Raw genomic sequence first — 13,044 nt, forward strand, 5'->3', positions numbered from 1 at the left:
ATTTGAAACAGGAAGTCGGTCTGTAAATGGTGATGGATGTTTGCATCCCTAACAGTTTGGATTTTACCTTACATCTTTGTCTTCTTTTCCAAATAAGTTTGACTTATTTGTTTTAAAAACTGCATGATTGGTCAAACTGTTAATTCTTCTTGTCCGATCTGACTACTTTTTAGTTATTATAGCAATTAATGTGATGAATACAATAACCATAACTAATAAAAATGATGTCCAAAACCATAACAATAAAGACCCAAGTTGTAATAAACCAGAATTGTCTTTTTAGTTGCACTAGCCCACTTACAGTATGTGACCCATTTCCTGTCATGCAATTTCCCATCTTTGTAATATCTGCCATCAGATTAACCTTTAAGTTACTGTTAATCACACAAAACAGATAGGACATCATTACCCACTGCTCCTGGCAACTGCAGACTTCATACCCTAATGCCTCCGCCTCTCCTGCCCCTGTTAGTCTCTTTGAGCCTATACGACACATGGGCCGACTACCTCGTTTCCATCCTAACTTAAACTCCTTTATGACCAGCCCTTCTGATAATTAAAACAGATGAGAGAATATTAAAAGAGTACAGCGCGTGGAGAAAGCAGACGGAAATACCAGAGACCAGATGCTCAGTACGCTCTGCCACTTGGTGTTCAGGCCAGTCCCCTCTTCACTGAGATGCAAAATGGAGCAGATAATAAAATGAGCAGTAATGATCTTTACACAGGCCAAATATTTCCACAGTGAAACAGGGTGGAGAGACAAAAAAACTGCTTAACTACAGCAGTCTTTTGTTCTGGTTAACCCATATAGCTATTTAAGTCACACACACACACACACACACACACACACACACACACACACACACACACACACACACACACACACACACACACACACACACACACACACACACACACACACACACACACACAGGGGCCCTTCTTCTGGCACCTGAGCCTCCTTATAAAGGCAACACAGTACAGTGAGCTTTTGTAGTAGTGCACTGGAGCACACAGAGGCCACGGCTGCAGCATCTGGGTTGTGAAATGCTAGCCTCTCTCTACCCCATCCCTTCTTCCACAGCTGGGACTCGCCAAGCTAAAGGGGACATGTGATAGTCAGAAAGCACGGACGATAAATTATGACAAAACCCTTATGTTGTCAGGGTTGCTCTGGAGCAAATGGCCTGGGGGGAGACTTATGCCAGAGTGGCAGTGGGAGGACAGGAAGTGGATGGGGGGGCTACATTAAGACATATAAAATAAAAAAGCTTTTATTGAGTTTAACTATAGATTAGAAGGTGACAATTTATTTATTGACCTAAATAATCCAACTTTCTAGCAATAGTAAAATTCTGGAAACGCGCATGGTGTTTCATGAACAGATTACACTGCTTTAGCGTCTTAGACACGAGTTGGAAAGTTTGTTCGCAAAGTAATCTAGGCCACAGGCAGTAGTGTTTGTTGGCCAGCGCTGTGAGAACAGTGGGAGGAGGGAGGAGACGGGGCACACTGCTGCCAGCAGCACAGAGCAGGATTATTGGGAGTTTGGACAGAGAGAATTTTGGTGGCTGTCTCGCCATTATTTACATTTGTGACTTTAGCTGCATTGTAGTATCCGTTACTGGGAAATGATCATGCAGATTGGCTTGTTTTATAATTTATTTATCTTTTCCTTAGAACTCAAAATCCTATAGTGCTATGCAGGGAAAGGGACAAACACATTTAGATGCTGCCTTCCAATGAACATGAGAGCAAAACCAATTTAAGAACCTTTTTCAGTTTCACATATGCACATGAATGTTTTTAGCAATGCTATCAGCATAGCTAGGGATGGCATGTCAGTTTGATGGCCCACTTTGGTCCAGACTGAAATATCTCAACAATTATCAAATGGATTACATTGAAATTGTGTACAAACATTGATGGTGCATAGAGGATGAATGACCTTGGTGATCTACTGACTTTTCCTCTAGGGCCTCCATGAGGTTGTAATTTGTGTTTTTGTTGACATCTTTCAAGAACTATTGGATGGATTGTCATAAGGTTTGTACACTCATTCATGTTGACCTTAGGATGATTAATAATAACTTTGGTGATCCTCTGACTTTTCATCTATAGCGCCACCATCAGTTCAAAATTCTATTAATATAACAACATTCCCAGGGGCGTAGCAAGCTTTTCAAAAGTGAGGGGGATGGATGTGATTTGTTTATTAACAATAAAAACGATGGATAATCGTACTGTTTGTTAACATGGGCAAACAGAGCATAATCTAATTACGTATGTGCTGATTTGCATAGATAGCACAACAGATCTAAACATTGGGTATAGCCAGTTGAAAATGTCTTGTTGACATATAACAGAAAAAGACTTAATATTAAGGTCTGAATGGAACCATTTAGGCTACCCATGAGCATTGATACATAGAGGCAGGAAGAAGTACTTTAAACCAGCCTTTATTAATTAGCCTATTATTGCAGAGATGGGGTTTGGGGCTGGGTCCGTGGGGTTTCACTTTTTATTTTACCTACCTTTTGTCTTCTGCATTCTCCTTACCCTTGTTCTTCCCTTAGACCCATCCCCCAGAAACAGTCCCACTGACTCAGCCCCAAACCCCATCTCTGCAATAATAATACTGGTTTAATACACTCAATAATCAATACTGGTTTAAAGTACTTCTTCCTGCCTCTATGTATTAATGCTCATGGGTAGCCTAAATGGGTTCCATTCAGACCTTTACATTAAGTCTTTTTCTGTTATATGTCAACAAGACATTTTCACCTGGCTATACTCAATGTTTAGATCTGTTGTGCTATTTATGCAAATTAGCACATACGTAATTATATTATGATCCGTTTATCCGTTTATCATGAATGCTATAACGTAGCTAATGTTACGGCACGTTATACTTCTTACATGGGAAACTACTCGTACATATTAGCTTTCATTTAACATTGCTAGTGAAGTTAAAAAGTGCAGTTACCTCCCATCCTGTTACAACTGATAAACACACCATTTTCTAAATCTCTGCTAACATTACGCATATAGCTACAGTAACGGCATATAAAAAGAGATGAAAATGCCACCGGACATTAAACTTTACGAACATAAATGGCAAAAGACAACCTAGCTAGCTAGCTAACAGCCTAATGTTAAATGATAGGTTCAGTTAGCTAACGTTAGCTCGGGTTGTATCTACCTAATTACGATAGCAATTTGTACCAGCAGCATTAAAGAGTTAAAGGAGAACTCCGGGCAATTTTTACGTTAATCTTGATCGCTATAAGTATGTGAGTACTGTCGATAGCAAAAAAAACGAGCCGAATCGGTGCTAGCTAACTGGAGCTGCTGCAGCTAATGCCGAGAGCTCCCACTTACCAGCTAAAACGGCAGTTTTGGGGGCATATCATAAAGAGTGCCTTTGTGCCTCTTAACAGACACAAAATGCAATTAAAATGTCTGTGCAACATGAACAGGGCCCTTACATGACAACAAGATGCGTTTTCAACTCAGACATTGTTTAAATTCACCTACCCTGTTAGCTGCGAGCTGCCGCCTGGGATGAGTGAGTGGTTCAGCCAGGCTTCGGTAATAATCATCAAGCAGCAGTTCCCTGTGTATTTGTAGCATATATATCCATTTTGTGTGCGATCCATCTGGCGTTGGTGAATAGTAGTCTCTGCAGTGGCGAACTGTGTGTTAGTTGCCTTAGCCAGGCTAGCAGGGCCGACCGGCATCCTTCTAACCGGTATCCCCGCCTTCCCCGCCTGCCGCAGCCGACAACAATCCACGGGCGCCCGCTGGTCTGGTGGATGTCCTCCAGAGGACAGTTCATGCTTTCGCGGCGAAATTTTTGCGGCGAAAAAAGTTTATTTCCCCCTCAAAAATAGGTAATTGAGCACTGTAGTGGTTATGATCATATCAGTGACTATGTAACTACATGGAAACGGGCCACATGATGCCTGTTTCTTGTAAAGTAACAGCGTTACAGAAGGCTGACTGTAGTCTTGCACTGAAGTCCCGCAGGAATTCAGTTGTAGCAGGAAAAGGTAAACAGCAGTGTGCAGATCGGAGCGTGGTGTGAGAAGAGTGAAGAGCGGAGGTGTTCACAAGGGAAGACGCTTGGAGTAACCTATGGAGCTAGAGCTAGCCTTCAGTAACGCTATTACTGTACAAGAAACAGGCATCATTTGGCCCGTTTCCATGTAGTTACATAGTCACTGATATGATCATCACCACTACAGTGCTCAATTACCTATTTTTGAGGGGGAAATAAACTTTACTTGCTGCGAAAGCATGAACTGTCCTCTGGAGGACATCCACCAGACCAGCGGGCGCCCGTGGATTGTTGTCGGCCGCGGCAGGTGAGGAAGGTGGGGAGGAATTAGAAGGATGCCGGTCGGCCCTGCTAACCTGGCTAAGGCAACTAACACACAGTTCGCCACTGCAGAGACTACTATTCACCAACGGCAGATGGATCGCACACAAAATGGATATATATGCTACAAATACACAGGGAACTGCTGCTTGATGATTATTACCGAAGCCTGACTGAACCACTCACTCATCCCAGACGGCAGCTCGCAGCTGGGTAGGTGAATTTAAACAATGTCTGAGTTGAAAACGCATCTTGTTGTCATGTAAGGGCCCTGTTCATGTTGCACAGACATTTTCATTGCATTTTGTGTCTGTTAAGAGGCACAAAGGCACTCTTTATGATATGCCCCCAAAACTGCTGTTTTAGCTAACGGGAGCTCTCGGCATTAGCTGCAGCAGCTCCAGTTAGCTAGCACCGATTCGGCTCGTTTTTTTTTTTTTTGCTATCGACAGTACTCACATACTTATAGCGATCAAGATTAACGTAAAAATTGCGAGTTCTCCTCGATGTAGAATGCGGTCTGTTAAGACCGCTGCAAAGTATAACATACCGTTGCCATGAAAAACAGAGCGTTGCTATGGACGCAATTCTGTTCACTCAGGCAATATAATCGCTACACACAGCCTACGACGTAGCTACGGCGGCAGTTCGACGCAAGGCGTTTGTGCAAAACTGTGGAAAAACTGCAGAAAAAGTGTGAGTGTTGAACCCTCTCACCGGGAAAAGTGTGGGTGTTAAAACACCCACATCCCCCACGGGTGCGACGCCCCTGAACATTCCTATCAGCGACTGCTGCACCATGTTAGACTAAGAACAGTACAGCCTCACAGAGCTAGGGGCGGGAATCACCAGAGGCCTCCCGATACAATATCATCACGATCCTTATGTCACGATACACTATTGCGATTTTAAACATATTGCAATATTCTGCGATATATTGTAATTTATTACCTTTTTTCCAACTTCAGTTTTTTCCCAATTTCAAATGATATCCCCAAAAGGAAACTTTGTCAACATCTGTTTTATCTAAAAAGATAAACTTCTCTGTTTGTTCATCTCACTTACATTTTAAAAATGGGATTATCAAACAGACAAACTGACCAACACATATACAGTATAATAAAAGATTGATTCTTGGCGTCTGTGTATCGATACAGTATTGCCACGGAAAATATTGCGATACTATGCTGTATCGATTTTTCCCCCAACCCCTACACAGAGCCGCTAACATGGCTGTAAACGTTTAGTCTTGCTTTTCTGTTTGTGTACAGGCTGGACAGGTTCTCAGCTTGGTTTACTTGATTGAATGTGACCATTAACCTGAAATGGCCACAGAGCGCCAACTCTAAATTCATGTCATCTCAGTCTTTATCAGGGCTGCTACCTCAGGTGCGTCCATTTGTGGTTAGTCATTTTACGTGTATGTGTGTATGTGTGTGTGTGTGTGTGTGTGTGTGTGTGTGTGTGTGTGTGTGTGTGTGTGTGTGTGTGTGTGTGTGTTGTATGACTAACCTCATTAATGCATGGCTACACAGTGTTGAATAACTACGTGGTGGAATGGGCAAATAACGTTTGAGGGTTTAAGGGTTATGCAGAGATGGTCAGAGGGAGTGGAGGAGGGTGCACATGGAAGAGAGCTGGATTAACTGTTTTGAAGGACACACTGGGGACATAATATATAATGTCCCATACTGCAATATACATACTACTGTATGTTATGATGAAACCAGCACAGAGACAGGATATGGTGCTGCCAGGAATGAACATTTTCAAACATATGTGGAGTCCCATTTATGCAGAATAATAATGAGATTTGCTGATTTGGCCTGGGACAAACAAGTTGGCATCAATAATATTTAATCTGTTAATATGCATTTCCTATTCTTGTTTGTATTCCCAACCTATTTTGCATTCTGGTGTCCTATGTAGATGCCCTGCAAAGTATTTCAATATTATTTATCATGTTCACCCCAGTTGCTTTAATGTGAGCATCTCAACTCTCACTATTTCCATTGTCAGCAAAAAGCCTGTTGTGCCTGTATTGGTGCAGCTATTCACAGTAATTTCATTATTATATTATTTTTAGGGCTGTCAAACGATTAATTTTTTCTTAATCGCTGAATTTCTATAGTTAATCGCATGTTTTATCACATGATTAAAATTCTATTATTTTGCATTTCAGAACTGTTTTTAAGTACATATTAACAATGGAAAGCAATTCTTACCAGTGTATCTTGATTGGGAATCAAATGAATGCAAAGAAAGTTACTTTATGAACTTGACTTTTAAGATTTGTATTTTGTAACTTTATTTGCAATGCCCCATGTCTCTGCAACTTCGCTGAAGTGCTTGGCATGTTTCAGCATAGTGTCGTTCTTCTGTATGTCGAATCGTTAAGGCAAACGAGTGCAAAGTCCAACCAGAGTCAATATAGTGTGCAGTAACTCCTAAATCATTTTGATTACTCACTGACGTCCAGTGATCACCGGTTAATGAGACAGCGTTTGCACTTTGCAGCAGTTCCAGTTTGGCTGCTTTCTCCGTGTTGTACAGGCTGTGTATGCATGAAAACTACTGTCCCCGTCGATGGTAATGAGACGGGTCAGAACATGCCAACCGTAGTACGTCTTTAAGACCCGAGTCTTCTACGATGCTGACAGGTCTGCAGTTAATTGCCACCCATTTTGCAAGAGCTGTAGTCATTTTTTGGGATTTGGTTTCATCCACAGGTTGGCAAGTAGCACTCTCCAAAATAGTGCTTTGCCTGAGCCTGCTAGCATCAACCTGAGTCACGTTAACTGTACTATGCTTAGCTCGTAGGTGGTAGCTCAAGCTTGACATGCTTCGGTGATATTTTAATTCGGCTTTACACAATGTGCATATGGCTTTCGACTTGTCTACTGAGCCGTCCGGGAGCTTTGGAAAATAAAAAGCGCCATTCAGAATTGTGTTTTCTGCTGTCTTTCTCCATCATGCCTGCAGCCTGCAGCAGCAGGATGTGTTACGAGGAAGTATGGCAGCTTGATGACAAGTAAAGGTGCGGCAAAGGGTCAAAATAGTAGCCTAGCTAGATTCTAGTGATTTTAGAACAGCTAAGGGGCATTGTTAGGCACGACGCGAAGCCGAGTGAAGTGTAAAATAAATTAATAAATGGCGGCATGCGATTAAAAAAAATTAATGTTATGCTTGGCCCTTAATCGCATCGCCCTGACAGCCCTAATTATTTTGCATCTTTGGAAGTGGAACAAAAAATATGTTTTCAGGAACCCAATAAATATTGACCTGTTTTGCAATAATGGTGTCTCCCTTGTCTTTTCTGATTATGTGATGTTTTCTAAGGGCCTTGCTTATTGTTTCCTTGTCCATTGATGTGTGAAGGACGATATATGGACTTCCAGAGGACATGTAGGAGAAAATGCAATGTCAGAATAAGTGTGGTAAAAGCTCAACCTTCACACAAACGTCAGAGTACTTTGTGTGGTTTATGCTCATTAGAAGATCTTAAGCGAGAAAGAGATGCAGTTAAAGGAGAGAGTTGGAGGTAAGAGTAATGAAGGCATTAATGAATTTAAACAAGCCCACACACTGTCGTCTTTCCCACTGCCCTCCATTCCCTTCGCTGCCTATCTTTGCACACAATGTTAGTGTAGCTCCACGGCGCTGTATTGAACCGCCAGCTATAAACAGTAATCAGCTTCAGTCATATGTGTGCACTACATCAACAGAGAGATTAAAACATTGACGGATGGAGACAGCACCTCTGGCTAAAATCAATAGCAGCTTACATACACAGCTGGTATAAAGCTAATAATAATAATGCTGCATTGATTGCAACACCGAGGTGCAGCCATTGAGTTACAGATAAAGGGTTGCAGCAAATAATAGAGTGCATGATTATCTCAGAGTGTGTGGGGGCTGGAGTGTGCGTGTATGTGTGTATGTGTGTGCGTACATGCATGCGTGTGTGTGAAAGGGGGGGTCCTACTCACCCATAAATGATGTTGCTGGCTCTCTTACTTGCTGCCCTGGAGCGGCTGGACTTCAACTCTCCACTCATGCTCATGTCTGCATGGAAGAGCAACCAATTAACTTTGTACTGATACAGTTAAGAGCATCATAACACAACACAGCAGAGGTACAAAGCCCAGAAAAGAATATACACTAACCTGCAAACCCTCCACATTGTCTGGTGATGTTTATCCTACACTTGAGTTTTATCTTTATTTGAGCAAAATTTACCTAAACTGTTGTAGTTGTTGTCATCTTTTAATATGATAATGACTAAAAGGGCCGGCTAAGACCGACTGTGGCTGTTTTTCACATACATCTATCATCCATCACTCTTCTTTGATTGCTTCTGCCACTACGAGCCAGCTGTTCACCTCCATTTGTGTCTCATGTCTGCAAGTGTGCATCAGAAACCTGGTGCAGCTTTAGACTTGTCTCAAAAGCCACACCCAATCTCTCTCGGTCTGTTTTCATACGTCTCTCCTGCAAACACCTCTGCAGACACGTTCCAATGGGCCAATTAACCACGAGCCACCTTGATTACAGGATATGCCAACAGCTCACTGCTCACGTTGCTCAGCAGTGATTTACCAAAGGTGAATGTTAAAGAGAGAAAAAAGTGAAAGAGCAAAAAGAGGAGGAGAGGAGGCCAGTCTGACATGGACAGATGGGTGGTGAATGGAGTGTGACTGGGCCAGCTGCACATACACTCACACAGCGTGACTGTAAAATGGCTGGAAGCTACAATTAATTAAGTATGGGTTTGAATGTGTGAAAAGAAATTTAGACACGTGTATGCCTTTACCTCCCACAGCAGTGAGGCAGATTTAGTCAAACAGTGACCTGCTGGATGGCTTTTCTGCAGCCAACTCTGCTGGTTAGGAACTAGCCCCTGCTGCTGACACCTTAACTGTTACTTGCCTGAGCCGTGCATGCATGCACACCCAGAAAACTATGACTGTGTTGTTGATATGAGGAATATATAGACCCAAAGACATGTTGTAAATACCTAAAAATGCATTAAAGTGGCAATATTTGGGGAAATAGTACTTGCATTTCAAAAGATATGTGAAAAATATGATAAATGTGTTTTTTTGGAAATACCCAAAGAAGTAGAGGCATTAATATTTAATTTCACTCAGGAAAACAAACAGTTATTTCAACTATTTTAGAAAGTTGTAATGTAGTCTCTAAGACCAGAAAATGACTCAATTTACTATATTATTACAAATATTATTGTAACTCACTCTGATTATTAGTTTCATGTCATGCTGCCCAGCTCTACTGGATATGCCATACTTTTCATGCGCCAGTGTAATATTTTCATGTGACAGTAACTACATATTTCTCCACTAAGGCGACAAAAGACAAGAACAATGTGTATCACAAACAAATCTTTAAAAACATACTGGACAGTTCCTCGTCTTCACATTTTGGGGTAGAAGTGATTGCAGGGCAGAAGGAAAGAAAACTGAGTTTTATAATGCATTTGCTGAGCAACATAACGACTGTATGATTGACTGCATGAATAAGCCATTACATAGGAAGACGGGACGATGCTGCTGAGCACAGTTGTCTCGCTCTACGGGAGTAAAACCTCAGGAGGTAATCAGACAGTTATTTGGTAAACAAAATCCTATGTGCTACAATTAGCTTCTCTAGTGCAGACTTCACACTCATACACACGCACACTAGCAAACAACCATACATCTACATTGTAAATTGCAATTTGTTGTGGTGATTTTTTGTTTTGAGGTTTGATCAACTTCATTTGCTTTTTTTATTTAATGAAAAATGTTTTTTTTTAATGTATTTAATATATAAAAGATGCTAAATAGGGGGTGTTAAAGTAAAGTGTTACCAACATCTGATCTTTTGTTCCTCATCTGTGACTTTATTTCAATTATTCTTTTAAAAGGTGGAGGCTAAGATTCTAATCCAATACACTTTGTCAAATTTAGAGAATATCTCCTCACAGTCTGCTAGCTGTCTGTTCTGTGTGTGCGCTGTTAAAAAAAAAAAATCTGTTCATTCACAGCCATGGCTCTGTAAATGGGAAACAAACAAAGCAGCTTGGACTGAGCCACACAGCTCTATTCGGTTTGTGCTTGTGCACAGAACAGAGGAAAGGCCATGGAGGTATAAAGAAAAAAAAATTGCAGACTCCACCTTCATTTTAATATTATTTACTTTATTTTTCCTTAGTAGAGTTTTAGTTAGGTGAAAGGTTTAAAAAAAAAAAGGGAGGAAAGGACATTTGATTCTAACATAAATAAATCATTAAAAAAACGAATGATCGTTGGAACAGCAACATACAAATGACAGCATGGAGTAGTATGGAGAACTGATTCCAGTGGTATGCATCAAAGACAATTATTGTATGTTATTGCATATCACAAAATTGTCTGTATGGTGACAGTATTATAATCATGGGCGGCATGTAATGATAACATTGTATGGGAAGCCATTATTCTCACTACAGATCAGCTGAATAAGGGGCAAACCCAAGAGACTCCAGTACAGGGAGATCATACAGTAGCATAAAAAACAGCATGTTTGTAAAATAGGACCAAAGGGCACCAGAGGACACAATCAAGGTCACACGTGATCAGCCATAATGAGTTAGAAAGCGTCCGCCTCTGCCACGGTCTACAGTCTGGCACTGTGCTTTGTAGCAACGGATGTCAGGCTGAGTGCCAGCCAGACTGTCGCTTCATACCAGGCCAAAGTGAGAGCCGGCTTAATCACAGTAACTGGAAACAAAATAACACAGCAACAATGTGAAAAGGCTTTTCTTATTCTAAATGATTCTGAATCTCCAGAGGAGGCAGGAGACCGGACGGCCTTTGAAGACCCCAGTCAGTTAGTCAGCATCCCCCCTGCTGAAGTGTCCTTGAGTTCTGCACCAGCTCCAGGAAAGCTGCTCTGTCTGAACCTCCCTGCATACACTGAAAAGACAACCTCTCTATCTATCAGGATCAATTAGGAATTGTATTCATCTTTTTTACATCACTGCTTTTAATTATGCTTCAGGTGATTCATGTATGCAACCGTAAAACTCAAGAACAAAACATCAAGGACTCTGCTGAGGGGGAATTCGTGCACAGCATGCATTTTATGTTCACAGACCTTTTCTGGCAAGCAGCCTCATCTTACACACACACACACACACACACACACACACACACGCACGCAGTTTTCCCCAGAATTTCATTCTTGCCGTTTAGAAAAAAAGCAACCATAATTTGCCTTGAAACCTGAACACACACACACACACACACACACACACACACACACACACACACACACACACACACACACACACACACACACACACACACACACACACACACACACACACACACAGAAAATAGTTAACATTGTAATGCGCACAAGAAGATTTAATTTACTATGGTATGTTCTATCAATCTGTGCACTTTGAAGTCACTGATGTGTGGGAGATAGGATATATAGTATAACATGATCAGATAAAAATGTCTTTCAATTTTCTTATTTTCTTTCATTATTCTTTCTTCCTGATTCTTAAATTTTTCATGCAATGGTTGAACCGCATCCTTAATTAAAAAAATATATATATATTTTTTTAGTTAATCTCTAAATCACACAATTGATTTCAGAACAGAGCACAAATACACGAGCCAATGAGAAATATTTTCAGTGGTACTTCAATCTAACAAAAAACAACATTTTGCAATTCTGCTCACAAACATTCCACCCAAAAAGATAAAAATGAAGCAATTATGACTGAATGCCTTTCAACAGTGCAACAATCATTTAAACTAGCGCAACTGGGACTGCAAAATTGATTTCACTATAACTGGCTTTGGCAGATTTAAGAAACTAACATACCTTGATAAAAAATGAAGCTGCAGTAAGATATATTTTCTTTTCTTTTTTTGGATTGTACATTTCCGTTTATTACTGCCACTTCTTTCAATGGAATTGGTAATGATATTGCTAAAACCTATAACTTTCTGATTATTGTATTTAGAACAAAGTTGTCAAGATTAAACACTATTTGCAATAAAACAGCAGAAAGAGACACATAAACCAAATACATTCATCCACCTGAGTTTGTTCCATCCTTTAAATATGACAAAGGTTGTTTGTCTTGTATTTAGACTTAAACTTCCATTTAATTAGATAATCGGTATGCTCTGTTGTCACACTTTCTATTTGCACCCTGCTGTGCATTATGCTGATGTTTAATACATTTTATAGATTAGAAAAGAGGTCATTCTTGGCTTATTTTCACTTTAATACGCACACAGCTTTTTAGCCCTTAGTTGCCTCAAAGTGTATTAATCAGGCCACGGTCTGGCACCCTACATATGAAGAGGAGGTAGTCTGTCAAAATATGGACCTCACTGATAGGCTCTGCACTCTGTCATGCTGCATCCTCTTTATTTCTTGCACTGCGAATGACCTCAGGTCTGAGCCAAGCGGCAACCATGAAGCTTTAGTTTCCACTCTCAGGGCTAAATGCAGTCAACTGTCACAGGCAACATAAAACATGGATTATAACGCACAGATATACACAGGGGGAATTATTGAGTCTTTGTAAATTATAGAGTGTGGTCTAGACCTACTCTATCTGTAAAGTGTCTTGAGATAACTCTTGTTATTATTTG

The 13,044-nt window shown here is 40.8% G+C and overlaps 1 protein-coding gene across 3 annotated transcripts in view; it reads right to left on the reverse strand.

The window, feature by feature from the left end:
• LOC116060683 (heterogeneous nuclear ribonucleoprotein C-like) overlaps positions 1 to 13,044 on the reverse strand; it is a 57,246-nt gene that overhangs the window by 32,745 nt on the left and 11,457 nt on the right. For all 3 annotated transcript variants that reach the window (XM_035999437.1, XM_035999436.1, XM_031314407.2), the window contains one exon: positions 8,374 to 8,449. In XM_035999437.1, the coding sequence (XP_035855330.1) occupies positions 8,374 to 8,449 (76 nt within the window). The remainder of the gene's footprint in view (positions 1 to 8,373; positions 8,450 to 13,044) is intronic.

Source organism: Sander lucioperca, chromosome 3 (genome assembly GCF_008315115.2).
Source record: "Sander lucioperca isolate FBNREF2018 chromosome 3, SLUC_FBN_1.2, whole genome shotgun sequence".
Taxonomy (NCBI): domain Eukaryota; kingdom Metazoa; phylum Chordata; class Actinopteri; order Perciformes; family Percidae; genus Sander; species Sander lucioperca.